General features: G+C 37.0%; 3 protein-coding genes across 4 annotated transcripts in view; 1 reads left to right on the plus strand and 2 right to left on the minus strand.

Annotated features, from left to right (window-relative positions):
• Positions 1-25,917, plus strand: part of LOC139934733 (cleavage and polyadenylation specificity factor subunit 1-like) — a 48,673-nt gene that overhangs the window by 14,401 nt on the left and 8,355 nt on the right. Inside the window, exons 20-37 of one of the 2 annotated variants that reach the window (XM_071929119.1) lie at positions 1,854-1,995; positions 3,322-3,497; positions 4,088-4,242; positions 4,727-4,816; positions 5,508-5,622; positions 6,363-6,460; positions 6,969-7,059; positions 8,002-8,091; positions 8,834-8,965; positions 9,419-9,571; positions 10,136-10,252; positions 10,793-10,883; positions 11,413-11,497; positions 12,792-12,933; positions 13,254-13,322; positions 13,796-13,879; positions 14,661-14,837; positions 16,089-16,155. In XM_071929119.1, the coding sequence (XP_071785220.1) occupies positions 1,854-1,995; positions 3,322-3,497; positions 4,088-4,242; positions 4,727-4,816; positions 5,508-5,622; positions 6,363-6,460; positions 6,969-7,059; positions 8,002-8,091; positions 8,834-8,965; positions 9,419-9,571; positions 10,136-10,252; positions 10,793-10,883; positions 11,413-11,497; positions 12,792-12,933; positions 13,254-13,322; positions 13,796-13,879; positions 14,661-14,837; positions 16,089-16,155 (2,074 nt within the window). The remainder of the gene's footprint in view (positions 1-1,853; positions 1,996-3,321; positions 3,498-4,087; positions 4,243-4,726; positions 4,817-5,507; positions 5,623-6,362; positions 6,461-6,968; positions 7,060-8,001; positions 8,092-8,833; positions 8,966-9,418; positions 9,572-10,135; positions 10,253-10,792; positions 10,884-11,412; positions 11,498-12,791; positions 12,934-13,253; positions 13,323-13,795; positions 13,880-14,660; positions 14,838-16,088; positions 16,156-25,917) is intronic. The other variant, XM_071929120.1, reaches the window with a different exon arrangement.
• Positions 17,665-18,853, minus strand: LOC139934338 (trace amine-associated receptor 9-like). The gene has a single exon (XM_071928516.1). It carries the CDS (start codon positions 18,814-18,816, stop codon positions 17,773-17,775), a length of 1,044 nt encoding a protein of 347 aa, XP_071784617.1. The 5' UTR covers positions 18,817-18,853; the 3' UTR covers positions 17,665-17,772.
• Positions 23,842-24,885, minus strand: LOC139935393 (histamine H2 receptor-like). The gene has a single exon (XM_071929958.1). The coding sequence runs from the start codon at positions 24,883-24,885 to the stop codon at positions 23,842-23,844; it is 1,044 nt and encodes a 347-aa protein (XP_071786059.1).

Here is a 25,917-nt window from a genome sequence, read left to right on the forward strand (position 1 = left end):
ATTTTGTCAAGAGAAGACTCTAGTATGGTGAGTTAATATTCATGGCGTGTCGTGGCCAAGCGATCTAGTTGACTAATAGTCATGCTTTCCTCATCTTGTCAAGAGAAGACTCTAGTATGGTGAGTTAATGTTCATGGCGTGTCGTGGCCAAGCGATCTAGTTGACTAATAGTCATGCTTTCCTCATCTTGTCAAGAGAAGACTCTAGTATGGTGAGTTAATGTTCATGGCGTGTCGTGGCCAAGCGATCTAGTTGACTAATAGTCATGCTTTCCTCATCTTGTCAAGAGAAGACTCTAGTATGGTGAGTTAATATTCATGGCGTGTCGTGGCCAAGCGATCTAGTTGACTAATAGTCATGCTTTCCTCATCTTGTCAAGAGAAGACTCTAGTATGGTGAGTTAATATTCATGGCGTGTCGTGGCCAAGCGATCTAGTTGACTAATAGTCATGCTTTTCTCATCTTGTCAAGAGAAGACTCTAGTATGGTGAGTTTATATTCATGGCGTGTCGTGGCTAAGCGATCTAGTTGACTAACAGTCATGCTTTCCTCATCTTGTCAAGAGAAGACTCTAGCATGTTGAGTTAATGTTCTTGGCGTGTCATGGCCAAGCAATCTAGTTGACTAATAGTCATGCTTTCCTCATCTTGTCAAGAGAAGACTCTAGTATGGTGAGTTAACATTCATGGCGTGTCGTGGCCAAGCGATCTAGTTGACTAATAGTCATGCTTTCCTCATCTTGTCAAGAGAAGACTGTAGTATGGTGAGTTAATATTCATGGCGTGCCGTGGCCAAGCGATCTAGTTGAATAACAGTCATGCTTTCCTCATCTTGTCAAGAGAAGACTCTAGTATGGCGTGTCATGGCCAAGCGATCTAGTTGACTAATAGTCATGCTTTCCTCATCTTGTCAAGAGAAGACTCTAGTACGGTGAGTTAATATTCATGGCGTGTCATGGCCAAGCGATCTAGTTGACTAATAGTCATGCTTTCCTCATCTTGTCAAGAGAAGACTCTAGTACGGTGAGTTAATATTCATGGCGTGTCATGGCCAAGCGATCTAGTTGACTAATAGTCATGCTTTCCTCATCTTGTCAAAAAAAGACTCTAGTATGGTGAGTTAATGTTCATGGCGTGTCGTGGCCAAGCGATCTAGTTGACTAATAGTCATGCTTTCCTCATCTTGTCAAGAGAAGACTCTAGTACGGTGAGTTAATATTCATGGCGTGTCATGGCCAAGCGATCTAGTTGACTAATAGTCATGCTTTCCTCATCTTGTCAAAAAAAGACTCTAGTATGGTGAGTTAATGTTCATGGCGTGTCGTGGCCAAGCGATCTAGTTGACTAATAGTCATGCTTTCCTCATCTTGTCAAGAGAAGACTCTAGTATGTTGAGTTAATGTTCATGGCGTGTCGTGGCCAAGCGATCTAGTTGACTAACAGTCATGCTTTCCTCATCTTGTCAAGAGAAGACTATAGTATGGTGAGTTAATATTCATGGCGTGTCATGGCCAAGCGATCTAGTTGACTAATAGTCATGCTTTCCTCATCTTGTCAAGAGAAGACTCTAGTACGTTGAGTTAATGTGGATTGCTTTTTGCTATTTTCTTTTCATCACAAGGGTCGATTACACAAAGAGGTTCCTAACTTAGGACTAGTCCTAGGAGTTATCTAAAACTTAAGGCTGGTCCTAAGTTATTATGAGTAAAACATCCTCGTCTTAACTCAAGATAAGACTCGTGAAATCTACCCCTGGTGTTTCAAATTGGACAGGATGTGTAGAGAAGATGATGAAGAAATGAAGTGTATTGAAGTTTAAGTAATTTACTTGACTCTATTTCTGTTTTATAACAGGTGTTACAAACTGGACAGGAGATAACTGAGCTTGATCATAGCGGGTTTAGTACCCAGTCTCCTACAGTGTTTGCTGGTAATGTAGGAGAAAATAAATACATAGTACAGGTGTCACCCTCAAGCGTCAGGCTCATGGAAGGAGGTAAATTGTAGTCTTAGGTGAAGGCTGAGTTAGTGGCTGCAGCTGGTTCACCAAGGTTACCTGCTTTAGAGCATAGGAAGCCTATAACAACGCTTAGGAACAGTCACAGCCGCTAAATTATAGTCTTAGCTCAAGGCTGAACTAGTGGCTGCAGCTGGTTCACCAAGGTTACCTGCTTTAGAGCATAGGAAGCCTATAACAACGCTTAGGAACAGTCACAGCGGCTAAATTATAGTCTTAGCTCAAGGCTGAATTAGTGGCTGCAGCTGGTTCACCAAGGTTACCTGCTTTAGAGCATAGGAAGCCTATAACAACGCTTAGGAACAGTCACAGCTGCTAAATTATAGTCTTAGCTCAAGGCTGAATTAGTGGCTGCAGCTGGTTCACCAAGGTTACCTGCTTTAGAGCATAGGAAGCCTATAACAACGCTTAGGAACAGTCACAGCCGCTAAATTATAGTCTTATTCAAAGAAATCTCAATGTTTATTTGTTTGTTATTGATACGGTTTCTAGTTTAGTCTAGGTGGTCCTTATTAGGTATATATATGAATGTGTATAGAATCTTAAATCATTTGTGTATACAGGAGTTGCTCTTCTCTTCATTTACTTCCTTTTTCATGTCTTACATATTGGTCACAATTTATTTGCATATCAGCACAGAATATAGATTGTTTTTATTAGAGAATTTAATAAGCATTGAAGCCTCCCATAAAATATTTTATATAGATTATGAAACTATCTTGGATTGAGAAACTGTTTAATAACCAGTTTATAAATGTACCTTATTTTTAAACACATATTGACTGGCAATGAGGTAACTAGTGTACGTCTATTCCCCCAAGGGACTTTGAGTGACCAGAAGAGGGACCTATTTCCCGAGGCCGAAGGCCGAGGTAAATAGGCCCCTATTCTGGTCACCGATAGGCCCGAGGGGGAATAGACGTACACTAGTTACCGAATTATGCCAGTCAATATGTGTTTTATAACACAGCTTGGTCTTAAATGTGAAATAAGAACAGAAATTTAAAACAGAAAGGAAGTTTTGTAGTTGCTGTTCACCCGTCAAGTCAAGAGAGGGCACTGTAACCAGGCACTATTTTCAAAGACTTGTGCCCGCTCGGGAACTAGTTCCTGCAAAGACGCGCATGCGATCACTAGACTATATTAGTTCATCCCACGTGACCGTGTTTCAGCCAACTAGAATACAGAACAAGCAAGAGGTGTGCTACAGTGGTTGATTAGTGATCTATATCTACAGGTACATGTACTTGCATTTGCAATAATATTTTCAATCTGATAATATTTCCTCTTTCTCCTTTTTTTCAGTTAATCAGCTGCAGCATATTCCTCTGGACTTGGGATCCGATATTGTCTTATGTTCACTGAGTGATCCATATCTATTAGTCATGACAGAGCGCGGGGATCTGATGCTACTGACATTAAAAGCTGATCAGTATGGATCTGGGCATCGGCTTAGTCTTACTAAACCTCATCTTACTCAGGTAAACTAATATTATATTCAGGACATCAGACCAAATCTCGTATTTGGAAGTATTTTCATAGCAAATAACTGTCAATTAGAATTTACCCGAATACAAGCAGAGTATACTGTTTGAATTGTCAAAACCACTTCGGTTCTTTTCAGAGCCAGCACTCCTCCCAAAAATAGTTGTACCTGTAGTTTAACTAGAAATAGTTATTTCATGTGCCCAATTTCATAAAGCTGCTTAAGCAGAAAATATTGCTAAACAATTGTCTGCTAAGTAGAAATGAGCAGGATACCGGTCACATTTGTACTTGTAACATGGTAATTTGGATGGTAACATTTGTTCTGGTAAGTGTAATTTTCTTAAGCAACTTTATGAAAATGACACCTGTTATTCCACACCATGCAAAGTTTCAAACATTACTAAGTCATTTCATTGTTTGGTGCAAGCAATATAACCCAATTAATTATAACCTGAGCATTGATTAAGAAAATTTGATGTAGAAATCAAGTCCTGATGAAAGAAGTTCATTTTGTTTGGATGATCATAGCTTGGTATCATTTTGATTGTAAAATAAACTTGCAGTTTCTCACATTGCCCTGCAGAAAAATCCCATCTTGTCGCTGTGTACGTACAAAGACACTAGTGGAATATTCACTACAGCTGGTAGTAGAACAGATACAGTAGAACAAGCTACATCAGTACGTAGGCCTCGTACCCAGAGTACATCACAGACAGAAGCAACATCAATGGATACAAGGTACCTGACTTATCTAAGTAGAATGATTGAAGTAGTATGGGTTACTCATATCTTAAGGGGTGCTTTAAAAGGGAAGGTCTTGATGTAGTGGAATTTTCAAATCTGCTTAAATTGAGCCATTAATATTCCTTAACAATGAACATTTATTTTTATGTATCAAACCTTTGGCTCAGTTCTAAGGTGTTTAATTAAATTTATCTTATATGATAAAAAGTGTGTTAAATTGAAAAATTTCTATGAATTTGAATATTTCAAATAAAAATCCAAAATTAACTGTGTTACTTAGAAAATGGATAATAATAAAAAAGTATTTACTTTGGAGATATCTCTAAATCTTAAAAAAAAAAAAAATACAGGATCTCCAGAAAAATGCAAAACCATGCATACTCACTCATAATATACATGGTGCTACTGTATCCCTGCGTCTTGCCAACCTGTCTATTATATTGAAGACATATTTTTAATCTTGACTCTTGACTGACAGCAGTGCGGATGATGAAGATGAATTACTTTATGGATCCTCAGAACCTCAAGCTCAAGTTACGTCCAGTCCAGTCGTCAAGACAGAGCCAAGGTAGTCAATCCACTATTTGGCGTTTTTTAGCCTGGGAAAGCCACATTTTTTAATATGCAATTGTGTGAAGGAAAAATACTGTATTGGTTTCAAATTGAATTTTTGTTTCTGTTCTTGTATACATTGTGCGTTTCCTGGGCTTGGAAATCTTCTCTTTACCTGATTAGATTGTTATCAGTCGTTAGAATGCCACTGTCTTGTAACATACTCTGTAATATTCTTAGTTAAGCGAATAGTTCGATGAAGACAAAATATTCTTCCTACTTTAGTGTGATTGATGATTTCCCCTGATGCCCTTGGAAAAATCAGACAAATTGTGATTAGATAAAATGTATTTAAAGCCTACACCATGTGTACATGTAGGTCAGCCCTGGTACCCGATAAAACTTGCCTTTTTATTCCAATGATCAAATAACATCTGGGTTTTATGTTTCTTGGCTTTGAATTAATATAGCTTGTAAGAGCTGTGTACACCGAGCAGACCAAATACTCAGAGACATCACTAATGTAGAATTCTCTACAAGTCAAGAGTGTTTTCCTCAATTGCCCATCCTGTGTGCTGAGCTGTGCATTGTCAATTATTTTAACATTGTTTTATTTTTGAACATGAAGGCCAGAGTGTGTCGATATATGATATCTACAAGAGGAAACTACAGTGAGTATTAATGAATCTTTTCTATCTGTATTTTAGCACTGAACCTGAGCCTGTTCAGGATGTTGTCGAGGTACAACAATTGACGACTGAAGTAGACAATAGTCAACCTACGTATTGGTCTGTTATATGCAGAGACAATGGTCTAATGGAGGTAGGAATAAGTGGGAACATTCACTAAGAAATATTAGCGAGGGAAGCTTTAATAAAATATTTACAAGCATTTTATAGTTCTTGTATATACATGTAGATTTGTTTTGACTGCCGTACCGGCTGCTTAAAGACGGTGGACACTTTTGGTAATTGTCAAAGACTAGCCTTCACAGTTGGTGTATCTCAACATATGCATAAAACAACAAACCTGTGAAAATTTGAGCTCAATCGGTCATCGAAGTTGCGAGATAATAATGAAAGAAAAATAACCCTTGTCACACGAAGTTGTGTGCGTTTAGATGGTTGATTTCGAGACCTCAAATTCTAAATCTGAGGTCTCAAAATCAAATTCGTTGTATAATTACTTCTTTCTCGAAAACTATGGCACTTCAGAGGGAGCCGTTTCTCACCATGTTTTATACTATCAACCTCTTACACATTACCAAGAAAGGTTTTATGCCATTAATTATTTTGAGTAGTTACCAATAGTGTCCACTGCCTTTAACACATAGTATTCAAAATACCTCTAGCCAATCGGCCTAGCTTGGTTGTCTAGTGGTAAGGCATCTGCTCAAGCAATTCAAAGGTAGTTGGTTCAAGTGATTTCCACAGAACTCGGAGAGTATATATAGCTTGATATGCATCGGTATAAGGGTTAATACAAAAAGGCTGTAGTATTTAATACTCTGTTTATTTTGCCTACTGTTTATATTAGTTTTCGTTTGATATGTGTTTTTGTAGATCTACAGTCTTCCAGATTTCAATCTGATGTTTCTTGTGAGGAATTTCCCGATGGCCCAGAAGGTGTTGGTTGATAGTGTACAATCAACTGCAACTACGTAAGTCTTGCTTTGTTGCATAAGTGATAAAACATTGTATCCTGACGCACATCTAAGATACAATGTTTGTGTACCTTCAAGGATTCCATATTGTTGCATTGACACACTGATGTATTATATGTATCTGTCATTACGTGCACATCTAATGATATAAACCACCAATGTATATGGTTTGTGGTAACACCATATAATGTATTTTGCTCTTAATCTCTTTAATCTATTTTGCTCTGTAGGGAACTTGTTCTTGCTTTTTGTTCTATTACAGCAGAGTAGATTTTAGAATTCAGGAGATGACTTTAGTTTTGAAAATAACTGGCCTGCTCATTAAATATTACTTGGGCAGAGGGTAGGGAATCAGCCCTAGACTACTTCTTTTGCTTAGTAGATACACGTGGTGCTACCGCAAACGAAAGAAACATTAATACCTCACCATCTAATGCCTCTAAACTTATATGAACCCCAAGTTTGAATAAATAAATGAAATAAACTAGATTTGTTTTTCTTGCAGAGATCAAGGTCAGCAGCATGATATGCTTCCTACTGTCAAAGAAATCAAACTATTTGGACTTGGACACAAGAACAGTAGACCCTTCCTCATGGTGAGAATCTGTACAATTAAAGTCAGCTCAGCTTTTGTTGTTTTTATCTCAAAATACCTTAAAGCCATTATACACTTTCGGTAAACAGTATTGTCCAAAGGCACACACTTCGTGTATCACAACTTATATATAAAATAACAAACCTGTGAAAATTAGGGCTCAATCTGTCATCGGAGTCGGGAGAAAATAACGGTAAAACCCACCCTTGTTTCCGCATGTTTCGCCATGTCATGACATGTGTTTAAAATAAATCCATAAGTCTCTCTATCGAGAATTGATAATTGTTTTAATGTTTTCTCAAAAAGTAAAGCATTTCATGGAATAATATTTCAAGAGAAGTCTTTCACTCTTATCTTCTGTAAACCCTGTAAGTTATTTGTAAATCTGTGAACTGTTTTATTTTTCTGGTCCGAAAGTGTATAATGGCTTTAATTAAGAAGCCAAATAGAAACAATGGACCATTGAGAAATAACAATGCTTGATATTTTATTTTATTTCTCAAACATGTGGGTTGGTGAGTGGGTCCATAAAAGATGTTGGAAACAACTTATAAAATCTACAAACCTTGATTATTGTGATTGGCTCCTAAACCAGAGTTTCATACCAATCTGAAGTGATTTTTGTTGATAAATAGTGTCTCTTCTAATTAATGTAACGCCCAGGTGTTTCAAAGCACTACATCCTGCAGACCAGACAAAAACAACCAAATGAAGATGATTTAAGGTTATGACTAGTTTAGTTTTCATTGTTTTTAATGTTTTGATTAAGGTGATAAATTTGTGAAAATTCCAAGGGATTTGTTTTAATACTAAAAAATATATTTCAAAGGAAAACGTTTAACTTCTTTAAAGAGTGTTAGCAGTATTAGACGGTGAGTACATGTTTACTGATAATTATTTTGTTGTTGTAATAATTAATGAAAGCTATTTGATTCTCCTTCAGGCATTGGTTGATGAGGATTTATTAATCTATGAAGCATTCTGTTACCAATCAGCATCAGACGTGTCACATCTTAAACTTAGATTTAAGAAGGTTAGTTCGAATTGTACCATCATTGGCAGTTAGGCACAATCCAAACTGTCACTCAATACCAAATCACTTTTGAATTCTGTACAAGAAAGTTTCAAACAACATTCGAATAGAGTGTCATGGCCGAATGGTTTACAGCATCAAACTCAAGTTCATGTAGAGTGTCATGGCCGAATGGTTTACAGCATCAAACTCAAGTTCATGGACCTAATTTCATAGAGCTGCTTGAGCACAAAATTTTGCTTAAGCAAAAAATCCTTGCTTAGTAAAATCAGATTACCGGCCAAGACTCCACTCAATTGTTATGCTAAGTAAACAACAGCTAAATACCAGTCACAAGCAATGTATACGACATGATTTTTGGCCAGTAGCAAGCTATTTTCGGGCTTAAGCAATTTTTTTGCTTAAGCAGCTCGATGAAATTGGCCCATGGTGGTTAAGTCATTGGACTTAAGTCATTGAGGAAGATGCTTTTAATTGCTTCTCTCCACCCAGAGGTATAAATGGGTATCTGCGATGGTAGAAGATGATATTGTGTTAGAAAAAGCCTTTGGAGCGCCTTGGCAGCCTTGTGCTGTTTACACCCCAGTGAGCTGAGAAAGCTGACAGAAATGTTATTAGCCCAATGACCAGGGCACTAAAGTAAAGCACATTGATAGGGTTATTGTAAAATGATCTATATAAGAACTAATTATTAATAATTGTGTTGATGTTGATGATAATTAAGACTCTGATCTCGTTGTAGATATCTCATGATATCTTGATTAAGGAGAAGAAGAAAGGTAAGAAGCAAGCCAAGACAACTCCAGCCGTTCCAGAGACGTCTCGTTATGTTTCCAAACTCAGATACTTTGAAGATATCTCATCTTACTCAGGGGTGAGTTCTTATTTCAAATAAAGAATCAAATCATAAATGAAGGTTATGCCAAGATACTAGATGAAAGGCAAAGTTACAATCTTAAAGTGTGTCTTCAAGGGAGAAGCCATGGAGAATTGTACATGTTCTCAAAGGTTAATTATTTAATATTGGGTTGAACAAAGACAAAATTACTTAAGCGGGAGTTGACCCAGAGGTCTCCAGGTAAATATTAAATTTTCTTTGTTCAACCCAAAATTATTTAAAAACAAATTCCTGATAAGTTTTCCTTGTGGTTTATTACATAATACTTGTTAATAAAACTTGAGCATGATAATAAAACTTGAGCATGATTTGCGTTAGAGCACAGTTTCATCCTGGTATATTTTATTCTCAAGAAACTGACTTTACAGATTTATTCAGTTGAGGCATACAATAATAAATACTGAGATGTTTGTTTGTCTGTTCATCTAGGTGTTTGTATGTGGACCGTATCCTCATTGGATTTTTGTCAAGTCTCGTGGTGCATTGAGAGCTCATCCAATGCCTATAGATGGCTCAGTGTCATGCTTTGCAGCTTTCCATAATGTCAACTGCCCTCATGGGTTCCTCTACTTCAACAGACAGGTCAGTATATAGCCTGGGATTGAATAGTTCCTTTAACCCAATACAAACAACTAAATGTTGAAGATAAACCCAGGTTATCTGGTAGCCTGGTTTCCATAATTTGGCCAATGAGTATGGCCTGGGCCTAATTTCATAGAGCTGCTTAAGCACACAAATGAGCTAAGCACAACAAAATTATACTTTCCAGAATAAGGTTACCAGCCAAACTATCATGCGACTTTTACCATTTGTGACTGGTATCATGTTCATTCCTGCTTAGCGGAAAATTGTTAAGCAATTGTCTGCTTAAGCAGCTTTATAAAATTGGGACCTGGTTTGTATTGAGTCATGAAATGTTTATTATTACTCTCCCATTGATTGCTTGATTTGATTATTGTCACAGGGTGATTTAAGGATATCTGTTCTGCCGACCCATGTCATGAAATGTTTATTATTAATCTTCCATTGATTGCTTGATTTGATTATTGTCACAGGGTGATTTAAGGATATCTGTTCTGCCAACCCATGTCATGAAATGTTCATTATTCATCTTCCATTGATTGCTTGATTTGATTATTGTTACAGGGTGATTTAAGGATTTCTGTTCTGCCGACCCATTTATCATATGATGCTCCATGGCCAGTTAGGAAAGTTCCGCTTCGATGCACTCCTCACTTTGTTACTTACCATGTAGACAGTAAGGTATGTAGATGTAGTTAGGTTGGCACAGTATGGAATGTACAGGGGGTAACCCTGTTTCAGCCCTAGGAGTAGGTGGCAACGGCCTCTGGAAAAAAATAATTGTAGCCCCCAACTTGAAGTGGCCTTCAGGCCTTGTTGTCTAGAGACTTGCATTAAAAAAAAAAAAAAAACCCAGTGGTATCTTTCCTGGCCTTCCAACTCTAGGAACCCGATTCAAATTCCACCAGAGGCACTATGTTAATTGGGTTTTTCAGTCCCTACCTGACTGCATGCGTTTTCCCTGGAAAAATATCTGGGGTTTTCCTCCTACATCTAGAATTAAAACTTCCTTCCTTGTCTTTTCTCCATGGGATTATTGGCTGGTACAGTGATTAGATTTGCTTTTCTGAGAGTCCTTGGCTTCACAACCAGATTTAAGGGAAGTGAAATGAAGTCAAATGAAAGAATTAAATGTAGGAATTAAACAACTAGATACCTTTGAATCGACGCTAAAAATATCCTTAGATTAATTGGTTGCTTAATTTGGTTGTTTATTTGCAGACATATGCTGTAGTAACAAGTAGTCTGGAGCCGTTAATGAAGATCTGGAGGTTGGGTTTTGATGACCAAGAGTTTGAAGAAGCAGAAAGAGGTAGGATACCAGATTGATGTGACTTTTTCTTTACAGACTTTGTTTTCTCATTTTTTGAGGTTCATAAAAAACAGTTTAAGGAACGATTGGTCCAGAAAAACAACAACTTACGTTCTTTTATGTGAAAAACATTATGTTTGTGTGTTCATGGGATTTACTATTCACTGTATTATAATGACTTATTGTTTATATATTTGGTTTGCGGTAACACCATGTGTGTATCTACTTGCCAGGTAGAGTTTGTTCTTAGAGAACTGTCTTGCTTTATTCTACTACCGCGGAGTAGATTTATCGGATGTTTGGGAGACTTCTCAGTTCTGAAACAAACTGTCATACTTTTCAACTACTACATTGTACCTGGGTGGAAAGTATAGAAAATTGGCTGGTACTACTACTTTAGCTTATTGGATCGTAATTAACTGCACTACCGCGGAGTCAGTTCTTGAATTGGTCTCAACGTGTCAACTAGCTTGCTCTAATCATCGTCAGGAGACTTATTGTTTATTATTTAATCCTGATTGTCTTGTAGATGAGAGGTTTGTCGCTTCTCAAAAGGATCGCTTTTCAATCCAGTTGTTTTCTCCTCTCAGCTGGGATGCAATCCCAAACACAAGGTGAGATTATTATTCATTAACCTATCTGGGGTAAACCTCCTTGTATTGTCTGATATGGAAAGATCTGTGGTAACACCTTGTAATGATAATCTCTAATTGAGTTGGTTTCAACTCAACGTTTTAATGAGTTCTGGAGAATCAGTGCGTACTGATCGAAATGTCGAAAAATAACCAACGGTTCTTTTCAGAACCACCCCAACTCATTTAGAGACAGTCATTACATGGTGATACCGCAAACCTTTCCATATTGTATTTCCACCATGCAAATATTCAAATCCTACTTAGTACTGTCTGATTGAGATTGTCTTGATGCGTTCTAGTCAAAGCATTTTAGCTCAGAAATACCCCCATGTTTGCTATGCACTGATTATGAGAGGTTTGAGCTGAGAAATGATAACACCGGGAGGTTTGAGCTGAGAAATGATAACATCGGGAGGTTTGAGCTGAGAAATGATAACACCGGGAGGTTTGAGCTGAGAAATGATAACACCGGGAGGTTTGAGCTGAGAAATGATAACACCGGGAGGTTTGAGCTGAGAAATGATAACACCGGGAGGTTTGAGCTGAGAAATGATAACACCGGGAGGTTTGAGCTGAGAAATGATAACACCGGGAGGTTTGAGCTGAGAAATGATAACACCGGGAGGTTTGAGCTGAGAAATGATAACACCGGGAGGTTTGAGCTGAGAAATGATAACACCGGGAGGTTTGAGCTGAGAAATGATAACACCGGGAGGTTTGAGCTGAGAAATGATAACACCGGGAGGTTTGAGCTGAGAAATGATAACACCGGGAGGTTTGAGCTGAGAAATGATAACACCGGGAGGTTTGAGCTGAGAAATGATAACACCGGGAGGTTTGAGCTGAGAAATGATAACACCGGGAGGTTTGAGCTGAGAAATGATAACACCGGGAGGTTTGAGCTGAGAAATGATAACACCAGGAGGTTTGAGCTGAGAAATGATAACACCGGGAGGTTTGAGCTGAGAAATGATAACACCGGGAGTTAGTTGCTACTTTTAACAGTATTCAAGTTACAGCAATAAATAATTTCATTATATCTTGTAATATAGAATGAAGTGGAAACTTTACGACCTCTCTGTATAGATTAACTTGGATGAGTTGAATTATGTAAAAGTACGAGTTATAGCATTCATTAATAGCTTTGTTGAGTCACACTTTACAGAATGAAAACCTTGAATTGGAACATATAACATCATCTGATAAAGTTTATTAAGGGACTTATTTTATTTTCTAGCATTCATTGACATCTTTGTTTTAATCTCTATTAAAGGATTGAGTTTGATGAATTGGAACACATCACATGTTTGAAGATGGTGAATCTAAACAGTGAGGGATCAGTCACTGGAAAGAAGGGATTTATTGCTGCAGCCGCCACCAGAGTCTTCAGTGAAGATGTGCAGTGTACTGGCAAGGTACTGTTGACTTAATCTGACTAAACACAGGTTAAAATGCAAACACCCAGTCAAATTAGAGTTTGGATTAATTCATATAAGATGAGACGCTCTATTACACCTTTCTTAATGCAGATCAAACTATCATGCTCAGTCATGTTAGTTTTCTTGAAACCACATCATGTTTATTAGTTGCTTGCGCAGTTTCTCTGGTACATTTCTTTATGTCTCCCTTAAAGGCACACACTGAGTTAATGACATAATTAAATATTAGGGTCTGTAAGTTCTAATACTACATGTACATATGTTATAACTTATGACATTGACTGGTTTATTTGTAGGTTTTCATCTATGATGTTATTGAAGTAGTGCCAGAACCAGGCCAGCCACTCACCAAAAACAAAATAAAGGTAAATTAATTAATTGATGGAGAAAGTTTCAGTAGACCTTTCAAGCTTTGCAAGAATGTGAACATTTCGGAAATCTTAGGTCCTTATGAGGTGCTATGTTAGGAAAATAAAACCACTCATTCCAACTGACCACAGTACATGAAAATGCAAGAGATTTCTTTACTAATGTTATTTATTTTACCAGATTTTTTAGTGTGTAAAGAGTAAAAAGATATTTTCTATTTCTGCACAGAAGTTTGCCCAACTGTACTGCTTTCTTGAAAAATGAATTTTGTAGACCATCGTATTATTGAAAATACCTTTGTATTATTGGAAATACCAATGTTATACATCTACAGTTGTCTGGTTAAAAAACTCAAGATACAACTAGTCAAACGCTGAGGGTGGTTTTGGGAGGTTTGAGGAGTAACTAAAGGGCAAAGTTATTTGATGAAAGCTTCTACCCTTTGACTTTATTTTAATCTTATAACTAGGTGCTGTATGAGAAAGAACAAAAAGGTCCAGTTTCATGTATCTGTGACTGCATGGGATATCTATTGACATGTGTAGGCCAGAAGGTAAGTGGGATTTCAACATCTTAGGCTCAGTACTATAAAGTCCTTCTTACAGTTTTGATAAGATGTCATAAAAGCATTTCACATTTGCACTTTTATTATTTTGAGATTGAAATTACAATTAACAACTTTCTAGCACTTAGCTGATGATTAGAAATATGTTACCTTGATTTAGTTGAGTAGTTTATCTCTAACTTAAGTCCATATTTGTTTTAGGTAAAGCGATATTGTTTTATGTAGAGCGACACAGTTCTACTTACAAAATTACTTGTACTTATAATAAAACTAAGTTCAACAAATTAACAGCAGTCTACAATTTGGAGATTGAAAATAGTTTAAGTACAGTAAATGAATACAATGAGTGAAACAATTAATTAACAAGTTTTTAATTTAACGAGAAACATAAAGTGATTGTCTTGAACACAACAAAGTGCAGTATTATGACAATACAAAAGGTTAAAGGCATTGTCTTATAGTCTTTTTCTGTTAAAGGATATAAAGTTTTGAAGGCTAGCTTTGAGTAAGAATAAGAGCTGTACTGCAGTTGTTACCTTCGTAAACAGCTGTAAAACTAACATTCCATAATTGTCGGTGTAAACATGCTATAAAAAAGCACACACGTGAACTTCAATACTTCAAAGTAAATTTTACCAAGAAAGTGATTTAGGTGGGAGTGGAGGGCGACACGGCCTTCCCTCCTCTGACATACTCAGCTTTAATGTTTCTGTTTAAACCCGCTACAATGTGACCAATATTTCAATTCATATTTATTATTCTTTTCCAGGTTTATTTATGGACCTTCAAAGACAACGATCTTCTTGGCTTAGCCTTCATTGATACTCAAATCTACATCCACAACGCCATCAGTGTCAAGAATTTCATCTTGGTAGCTGATGTTACTAAGAGTATCTTCCTCTTACAATACCAGGAATCGGATAGAACCATCGCACTCGTTAGCAGGGTAAGATAATACTTAATAATTATAATTTATTTAATTTATTGCGCTATCTCCTGTTCGAGGGAACATAGCAGTAAAAATTCTATAAGAAAGATAGTCCACTAGATGGACACTAGATGACAGCAGACAAATTTTATGGCTCTTTCTTACTGCAAAATTTTGCGTTTACTTTGCCATTGCAGAATTTCTTTGCTAGCTGTGTAAATGAAGAATGCCTAGCAACTGCTAACCCGTGTAGATTGTTCTTTGAGAAATAAATAGCAGGAAAAGTCCTCTAAGAATAATCTACACAGTAGATTGCATTGCATTAGCCTCAATGCTTGATTTAATGTCAATGCAGTAGATTGCATTGCATTAGCCTCAATGGTTGATTTAATGTCAATGCAGTAGATTGCATTGCATTAGCCTCAATGGTTGATTTAATGTCAATGCAGTAGATTGCATTGCATTAGCCTCAATGCTTGATTTAATGTCAATGCAGTAGATTGCATTGCATTAGCCTCAATGCTTGATTTAATGTCAATGCAGTAGATTGCATTGCATTAGCCTCAATGCTTGATTTAATGTCAATGCAGTAGATTGCATTGCATTAGCCTCAATGGTTGATTTAATGTCAATGCAGTAGATTGCATTGCATTAGCCTCAATGGTTGATTTAATGTCAATGCAGTAGATTGCATTGCATTAGCCTCAATGGTTGATTTAATGTCAATGCAGTAGATTGCATTGCATTAGCCTCAATGGTTGATTTAATGTCAATGCAGTAGATTGCATTGCATTAGCCTCAATGGTTGATTTAATGTCAATGCATGAATTGAATTTAATTGAATTGAATGGTTTATTTGTCAAGTATATAAAAAATACATGAAATTTACAATCCTGTTGTACAGCAACATATAAAATATTAAAATGTAAAATTGCACAAGTTATACCGCAATACCACAGAAAACAATAACCTAAAGTTTATATACTGTATAAAAGACAAACAAACATTAAAACATGAAAGAGTAGTGAACCCCCTCCCCCAAACTAAAAGAGTCCAAATTGCACAGGAGATGCCAGAAAAAGAAAAGAAAAAAAGGCTATCATTGGCTGAGAGTCAAGGGCAGTGTGTAAATGCACGCACTTTTCCATAGTTTGTCATCAAAGATAGCGTTTAATGATGTCATTTGCAATCCATCTGTTCTATTTAGAACATTAATTGAGTAAATTTAATTCTTTTCTAATACAGCACTTTCTTGATATTATATTGCAGGATTCTAAACCATTACAAGTCTACAGCTGTGAGTTTATGGTTGATGATTCTCAACTAGCATTTCTTGGTAAGTTTTCTTAGATACACAGTTGTATTAGGAGTCCGTTTAGTAGGATTAGTATTTACCTTCAGTTTCCAAGGCAACCTTGAACAGCGCCCTCTATACCATAGACTTGATTCAAGTCCCATTCTCGTGTGAGAGGTCCCTAAGCTTACTATGAAACAACCCCGTAGCATACAGTACAGTGCGCGCTCGCCATCAAAATGTGGTCCCGAGAATGGGACTTGACGAAGTCGTTTCTTACTCTGCACGTTGTTATTGGAAAATCAATGGGAGCGTGGAAGCGCTGCCCTGCCGGTAAAATATTCACTATACTCTTCACAGTAGAAGACGTTGTAAGGCACGCGTCTATACGCGGCACGCACGTGGGTCAGGTAAACTCATTAGCAGGCAAGGGGGTGTCGGTGTCAAAAGTCGTTTTATTGTACTTCCCAAAATTCAAATTTTGCAAACAAAACCGACCCCAATGTATGTTACAACGTATTACTTAAATTCAAATGAACATTTAGTGCTTTCTTTTTTATAATTAATTGGTTATTAAAAAATGTATTTCAATCATCAACTAAGTACTTAACCCACAAGTGACAAATGAACTAGTCTTTTTTTGTGTGGTGCGTTTGATTGGTCAAAACGTATCACGTAACAATGTTACATATTCATAAGTGAATACATTTACATACCAGGCGACTGTGACATCGTCAAGTCCCTGTCCCGCATGCGGAACAGGTTTGGGAATGCAGAGCACCACAAAACATTAGTTTTCTGGAGATGGCACGGGATTGGGACTTGAGTCAAGTCTATCTATACCACTATACCTTGATGTGTACTGTTTACTTGACATTTTACACCATTCACATTTTGTGCTTTGAATATGGAATTATACTTTATTATTTACTTTTAAATACCAACATTTTCAACCTGCCCTCCCAATAAAAAAACCTCATTCCATTGTCCAAGGACATTTCTTTTGACTGAAAATTTACAATTTTTACACACCATGGCATGTCAACAATTGTTTTTTTAAATCCGTTGTCAATACATTTTCATAGGTTAATGTAATTTATACAGGCTTCTGAAGCCAGTTTTTGACAGTTTAGTCTTAAAAAGACTATTTAAAACATGCATTTTAAATCACATTGCAAATAGAAAGTATTGCACAGTATAAAGATAAAACAACTTAAAGGGAAGGTACACATTTGGCAATTGTCAAAGACCAGTCTTTCACTTGGTGTATCCCAACATAAGCACAAAATAACAAGCCTGTGAAAATTTGAGCTAAATTGGTCTTCGAAGTTGAGAGAAAATGATGAGAGAAACAACACCCTTGTTGTACGAATTTGTGTGCTTTCAGATAAGAATAAAAGTCTTCTAGCTAGAAGTCTTTTCTTATTTTATTGAGAAATTACCTCTTTTTCAAAATGTATGCTACTTCAGAGGGAGCCGTTTCTCACAATATTTTATACTATGCTCGTTACCGAGTCAGTTTTTAACTTTATACATGTATTTGTTTTGAGTAATTACCAAACGTGTACCTTCCCTTTAAGAAACAAGTGCATAAATTTCTTATTTTCTTAATTGTTGTGTGGATCAGAAGAATTGCTACAAGCGTATAACAAAGACAACTTACATCTTCCCAGTCATCTGGACAGTGACTTGGTTTTCTTTCCTTTTAACACGGCAACCCAAAACTTCTTTCAATCCTTGACGGAACTTCTTGTACTTAAATTCATAGATGACTGGATTTATTACGGAATTCAAATAGAACAAACAATTGGTAATCTCAAAGACTAATTGAGCCGTATCTGAGCTACAGAAAGGCACTAAATTAAACTCACGTACATTTTTTGGGCAAATCAATTCCAATAAGTAAGCTGGAGTCCATAGGACAATGAGGGCGCCAAGCACCATCTTAAGCAAGCTTACTAAGCGTTGCCTAGCAACCAGGAGACTCAAAGCGGCTTGTTTGACATTTTGTTGCTTCAAGTATTCAGCTTGTTTGCTTAACGTTGCTTGAATCTTAAAGTATGCCCAACACATGAATACAATTGGGATCAAGTAATGTGTAAGAAATAAGACTAAACTGTGGATTATTTGAAGTGAGGGATGATAATAAGAGATATCTCGACAAGCCTGATTGGGATTAGGGCTTGCTCCAATTGTAAAAAGGAATGGAAGAGAAATAACTATTGACCCTACCCACACCAAAGCAAGAAGAACCTTTATCCGTTTCTTGGTTAACTTTCTTGGATACTGAAGTGGTTGAACTATACCAATATATTTTTCAAATGTAACTAAACAGAGACTGTATCCTGTACTGAAGCAGCAACTCCAAACAAAAAAATTGCCGACCAAAATTCTGCAATACAAGTCTTTTCCCAAATTACTTTGTGGTGCAAAATGAATAATTACACATTTTTTTCTTGCAACAAGGTAATGAAGGCAAGCAGCAATGCAAGATAAAGTATCAGCAACAGCCAAATTGACCAGTAAATAGTTTGTGATATTATGCAGAAATTTGACTCTAAGAATTACAACACAGACCAAGATATTGCCAAGTACACCACAGAAACCAAGTACAATAACTACATAACATACTACCTTAATAGCATCAGAGTCCTTACTGTCATTGGTTGTTGGTGTAGTAGAATTCATCTCGGATACATTCATCTTGTTTAATAATACTTCAAGCTAGAGTTACTTCAGTTCTTTTTCTTTCTGACAAATGTTTTTAAATGACAGTTTTTCCTCTTGTGAAGGTCCACTTTCTGAAGACTTTTCCAATGTTCAAAGATGAGTTTATCTTGAATAAGATTGTGGGTAGCAGAGTGTCATCTTTTGAACAGTGATCTTCTTCTTTATTTGTTCTTGGTATTCACAGTGCTAAGTGTTAACTTTCAAGCTTAAAGTAGTCTCCTGACGATGACTTATGTAAGCTAGTCCAAACGTTGAGACCAATTTAGGAACTGACTTCACGGTAGTGCTCTTAATAACGATCCTATAAGCTTTTAAAGTAGTAGTCCCGGCCAATTGTCTATCCTTCCGCCAGGGTAGTAGTTAAAAAGTAGGACAGTTCTTTTCAGAACTGAAGAAGTGTCCCGAACATCCGATAAATCTACTCCGCAGTAGTAGAATAAAGAAAGACAGTTCTTCTGGCAAGTAGATTCACACATGGTGTTACCGCTAACCGAATATATATTGATACCTCACCATGCAATGCGCCACATCATATATAGTTTCCACATGTCAAGCCAAGCTGTCCTAGTGGCAACATAGAGTCTCGTATTCTGAGCATTTATAAACCTATTGCAACTCAAGAACCCACTTCATAAAGTTTGCCTTTCTCTGTTAATTGTGGAGAAGAGTTGCTCTAACCATGAAGAAAACTGCAGTTGACTTTTGTTTTAATGAGCAGAATTGGGTTCTAGAGTTTGTCAACAAATCAAACTCTGAGTTTATAATGGCCAGAAATCACTGCCAATCCAGTTCTCTTTCTTAGCTGACGATGTTCCTGAATTATCTTAGAATCAAAGATGAAAAATTTCTGTATTGACGTTTGCTTGAGTGTTAGTTTGAAGCAAATCCAACTCATGAGTTTATCATGGCCAAAAATCACTGCCAATTTAGTTCTCTTTCTTAGCTTTCGATGTTCCTGAATTATCTTAGAATCAAAGATGAAAAGTTTCTGTATTGACGTTGGCTGGAGTATTAGTTTGAAGCAAATCCAACTCGTGAATTTATCATGGCCAAAAATCACTGTCAATTCAGTTCTCTTTCTTAGCTGAAGGTGATGCTGAACTATCTAGAATCAAAGATGATAACTTTCTGTATTTACGTTAGCTGGAGTATTAGTTTGAAGTGAATTCCACTCTGAGTGTACCACAGCTAGAGTTACTGCCAATCCAGTCCTCTTTCAACTGATTGTCATTCTTTACTCTCGTAGAAGCAAAGATTGACAATTTCTGTAATAACGTTGCTGGGGTGATTATTAATGCAAATTACTGTTTGTACTTTGTTTGTTAATTGAAGCTTTTGATATTGTTTTGACAGTTGAATCACAGCTTATTAGATTGCATTTTAGTGAAGGTATATCAACAATCCCTTTGTACACTGAGTAAAGTCAATTCTTTACTGACCTACATTAAATGCAGTGAGAAAACAAGTCTTTATGTTCAGTTAATTGCAAATATATTAATTTTTGGCCTCAACTTGTTAATTAAAATGGTTTCTAAATAGATTACAAAATTCACTCAATTATTCATGATATTAGGTTTGTTGTAAGGAGTTGATATTAACTCGTTTTCCATATTGTCAACTAAATATAAAGAGTCAGAAGCGTGTCCTTAGTGGTTGAAATGCAATCAAAACAAGGAGAAATCTAAATGAAACCTAGATGAAAACAACATGACCGAGATCAAACCTAGATCTACAGTTTTTGTTTCTTTTAAAAGCAGTGTTCATTTAAAGCAACATGAACACGTATCCGTCTGGGCTTACTTCTACAAAAACATCTACAAATTATTTCTTGTAGACCCTTTTGAAACTTCTTGTATTTAAATACATAGATAATTGGATTAATGACCCAATTCATGTAAAACAAAAACATAATGATTGCATTGAAAGCTGATGAGGAAGAAGTACAGATTGGTTGTTTCTGTGTTTGAGTTGGGAAACAAATGAGAGACCACAAGACTAAAGGAGTCCATAATACCAGCATGGAGCCAAGTATAATCTTAAGTAAGTTGATGAGTTTCTGTCTTGCTTGTAAGAGTTCATAGCCAGCAGCTTGTATATTCTGTCTGTGTAGCTGTTGAGCATTTCTATAGAGAGTGGCTTGTATCTTGTAATATGCCCAACTCATAAAAAGGATGGGGAACAGGTAGCCAAAGAGAATCATTACAACTCTCTCTGACATTTCTAGTGTATTGGAGCTATACTTGATGGCATTACATACATGTAATACATCCTTTCTAGCTGTTGTAAGAAACATATTAGGAGTTGAAAACATGACGGATGCCATCCATGATAAGAATACTAGTAGAGTCAGTTTTCTTATTGACAGGAGTCTGGAGTAGTGTAAAGGATGAACTATGGCTGTGTATCTCTCATACGTTACTAAACACAGTCCATAAACTGAAGCATACATTGGCATCATGACAATTAACTGGCTCCTTACAAGTCGACAGGAAAGAATCCTTGCTGTGAAACTGGTCTCCAGACTTAGAGCCAACATCTGATTCATAAGATGATAAATAAAGACACACAAACAGGCAAGACTGTCTGTGACTGCAAGATATGCCAATAAGTAATTTGTCTTATTATGAAGATATTTAGTATAAAGGATAACTATCCATGCGAGGGTATTTAAAGCCATACCTAGTAGGCTCTCGGCCATTCTTAATTGATAGATCCATACCTTGCTGTTTGTAATGTCTTCCTCACTACTGTTTGTCATTGATACATTTGCCATGAATGATGGTTGATTGATAAATCACAGCAATAGTCAAGCTTCTTGTGGCGTGGCGTGGCCTAGCGGTAAAGAGCACCGGATTCAAGCTCTGGTGTTTGATCAGCAGAGTGTTGGTTCGAGTCCCAGTCGAGACACCTGTTTCTTTAAGCAAGACACTTAACCATGATTGCTTCATAAAAGTTGGGAAGGTAGTGCTTTCTGCTCTACCAGCCAGGCTTCTGATGGATGATACCCAAGCCTACATCTGTATGGACTGTAAAGGGGTAACTCTGTTTCAGCACCAGGATTAAAGTGGCAACGGCCCCTGGCAAAATTAAATTGTAGCCCACACCTTGAAGTGGCCTACAGGCCTTGTGTGTTTGGGGACTTGCTATAAAGAAAAATTAGTTTGTTCTGGTCAACAGTTCATCCACAAAGTGACGTCTTACCACATTGATAAAGTCAAAGATGAAGATAAAACATTTCCTCCGGTGGAGATGGTCTGTTCTTTGTTCTGGTCAACAGTTCATCCACAAAGTGACATCTTACCACATTGATAAAGTCAAAGATGAAGATAAAACATTTCCTCCGGTGGAGATGGTCTGTTCTTTGTTCTGGCCAACAGTTCATCCACAAAGTGACATCTTACCACATTGGTCAAGTCAAAGATGAAGATACAATATTTCCTCTGTTGGAGATGGTCTGTTCTTTGTTTTGGTCAACAGTTCATCCACAAAGTGACGTCTTACCACATTGATAAAGTCAAAGATGAAGATACAATATTTCCTCTGTTGGAGATGGTCTGTTCTTTGTTCTGGTCAACAGTTCATCCACAAAGTGACGTCTTACCACATTGATAAAGTCAAAGATGAAGATAATATATTTCCTCCAGTGGAGATGTTCTGTTCTTTGTTCTGGTCAACAGTTCATCCACAAAGTGACGTCTTACCACATTGGTCAAGTCAAAGATGAAGAAAAAATATTTCCTCCGGTGGAGATGTTCTGTTCTTTGTTCTGGTCAACAGTTCATCCACAAAGTGACGTCTTACCACATTGATAAAGTCAAAGATGAAGATGAAATATTTCCTCTGTTGGAGATGGTCTGTTCTTTGTTCTGGTCAACAGTTCATCCGCAAAGTGACATCTTACCACATTGGTCAAGTCAAAGATGAAGATACAATATTTCCTCTGTTGGAGATGGTCTGTTCTTTGTTCTGGTCAACAGTTCATCCACAAAGTGACGTCTTACCACATTGGTCAAGTCAAAGATGAAGATAATATATTTCCTCTGGTGGAGATGGTCTGTTCGTTGTTCTGGTCAACAGTTCATCCGCAAAGTGACATCTTACCACATTGGTCAAGTCAAAGATGAAGATACAATATTTCCTCTGTTGGAGATGGTCTGTTCTTTGTTCTGGTCAACAGTTCATCCACAAAGTGACGTCTTACCACATTGATAAAGTCAAAGATGAAGATAAAACATTTCCTCTGGTGGAGATGTTCTGTTCTTTGTTCTGGTTAACAGTTCATCCTCAAAGTGACGTCTTACCACATTGATAAAGTCAAAGATGAAGATACAATATTTCCTCTGGTGGAGATGGTCTGTTCTTTGTTCTGGTCAACAGTTCATCCACAAAGTGACATCTTACCACATTGATAAAGTCAAAGATGAAGATGAAATATTTCTTCTGGTGGAGACGGCCTGTGCTTGTGACACACAACTTTTCCTTGAGCATCCAGACAAAGAATGAAAGCTGAAAGAGTTGTTGGGTTTGTGCGGCCTCTACTTGTATATTTACTGTTAATATGTCATGTTATTATTATTGATCGACTGTGTACAATCATGGCATAGTGTAGTGAAAGCTACAGCTGCTTACCATCTCCATTTTCATGTATATTTAATGTTAATAAGTCAGGTTAACATTATTGATTGAGTTCATTCCATCATGTGTGTTGATCGTGTTCTGAAAGGTACACACCATCTGCATTTTGTTTAATAAAGGGGGTCACTAAGTTCACATGATGCATGTCAGAAGCCATAGTTGTCGTGCACCCAAGTTTACAATACAGCCTGGGAAGCGGCAGCCAGGGGATCACCTTGAGGGGATGGGACTTTTTTATTTCAAAAACAAAGTTATAAACCTTGAGGGAAAGTGATTGGTAATTTTAAATAATTTATGGTTGAAGATAGAAATATTGGCTAAAGCAGGATTTGAACTAACAACCTCCTGTTTAAAGTCATTACCTTACATCTTCATAGCCAGCTGGACAGTGACTGTGTTTTCTTTCCTTTTAACACGGCAACCCAAAACTTCTTTCAATCCTTGACGGAACTTCTTGTACTTAAATTCATAGATGACTGGGTTTATTACGGAATTCAAATAGAACAAACAATTGGTAATCTCAAAGACTAATTGAGCCGTATCTGAGCTACAGAAAGGCACTAAATTAGACTCAAGTTCATTCAATTGGCAAATCAGTTCCAATAAGTAAGCTGGAGTCCATAGGACAATGAGGGCGCCGAGCACCATCTTAAGCAAGCTTACTAAGCGTTGCCTAGCAACCAGGAGACTCAAAGCGGCTTGTTTGACATTTTGTTGCTTCAAGTATTCAGCTTGTTTGCTTAACGTTGCTTGAATCTTAAAGTATGCCCAACACATGAATACAATTGGGATCAAGTAATGTGTAAGAAATAAGACTAAGCTGTGGACTATTTGAAGTAAGGGATGATAATAAGAGATATCTCGACAAGCCTGATTGGGATTAGGGCTTGCTCCAATTGTAAAAAGGAATGGAAGAGAAATAACTATTGACCCTACCCACACCAAAGCAAGAAGAACCTTTATCCGTTTCTTGGTTAACTTTCTTGGATACTGAAGTGGTTGAACTATACCAATATATTTTTCTAATGTCACTAAACATAGACTGTATCCTGTACAAAAGCAGCAACTCCAAACTAAAAATGTGCTGACCAAAATTCTACAGTACAAGTCTTTTCCCAAACTATTTTGTGGTACAAAATGAATAATTACACATCTTTTGTTTGCAACAAGGTAATGAAGGCAAGCAGCAATGCAAGATAAAGTATCAGCAACAGCCAAATTGACCAGTAAATAGTTTGTGATATTATGCAGAAATTTGACTCTAAGAATTACAACACAGACCAAGATATTGCCAAGTACACCACAGAAACCAAGTACAATAACTACATAACATACTACCTTAATAGCATCAGAGTCCTTACTGTCATTGGTTGTTGGTGTAGTAGAATTCATCTCGGATACATTCATCTTGTTTAATAATACTTCAAGCTAAAGTTACTTCAGTTCTTTTCTTTCTGACAAACGTTTTCAAATGTCAGTTTTTCCCTTTTGAGAAGATCCACTTTGCTGAAGACCTTTGTACTTGCACTTGTACTTCTTGGACTTATTTAATACCATAACCTTGTTGAAGGTCGTAGGGGCACCACAGCTGGTTTATTGACGATTGTGCACCATCCAATGCGGTCCTCCGCAAATCTCTGCGAGGTGTTGATTGTCAGGCCCGTCCACTCCTGGATGTTGTCTTCCCATTGTTTTCTTTGCCTTGCTGAAGACTTTTCCAAAGAATAAAGATGTGTTTATCTTGAATAAGGTTGTGCGTAGCACAGTGTAATCATTTCAATGTTGAAATTCTAGATAATGTTTTCTCACGTTGTCTCAACTTGCATACTGATCGAATCATCGAGTTGAAACCAACAGTTCTTTTCAGAACCACCCCAACTCATTAGAGAAAGTCATTACATGGTGTTACTGCAAACCTTTCCATATTGTATTTCCACCATGCAAGGTTTCAAATGTTACTTAACTTTCTTGCTCTGGGTGTTAATACGTAATAGTTTCCTCAAGTCCAGCCAAGTTGTAGTTGCCAAGAAGAGTCTCGTATTCTGAGCATACATAAACCTACTGCAACTCAAGAACCCACTTCATAAAGTTTGCCTTTCTCTGTTAGTTGGGGAGAAGAGTTGCTCTAACCATCTAGAAAATGTCGAATCTCATCTGATGATTACCCTGAATTATCTCAGAAGCAAAGATTGTCAATTTCTGTATTAATCATTGCTGGAGTACTAGTTTGAAGCAAACCAAACTCTTGAGTTTATCGAAGCCATGCCATCATTTACAATCCAGTTGTTTGTTAACTGATGACCATCCTTAACTCTCGTAGAAACAGAGATGATCAATTTGCTCGTTTGATGTAAATTAATGACTGTGTTTTTGTGTGTATTGAAGCTTGTAGATGGTTGAATCATGATTGCATCTTAATAACAATGAATCCATCAACCA

The sequence above is a fragment of the Asterias amurensis genome, chromosome 3 (assembly GCF_032118995.1).
Source record: "Asterias amurensis chromosome 3, ASM3211899v1".
In the NCBI taxonomy this organism is placed as follows: Eukaryota; Metazoa; Echinodermata; class Asteroidea; order Forcipulatida; family Asteriidae; genus Asterias; species Asterias amurensis.

Coding starts and splice junctions, on each gene's coding strand:
- LOC139935393 (XM_071929958.1), bottom strand. CDS start 24,885: ATGAATGTATCCGAGATGAATTCTACTACACCAACAACCAATGACAGT.
- LOC139934338 (XM_071928516.1), bottom strand. CDS start 18,816: ATGAATGTATCCGAGATGAATTCTACTACACCAACAACCAATGACAGT.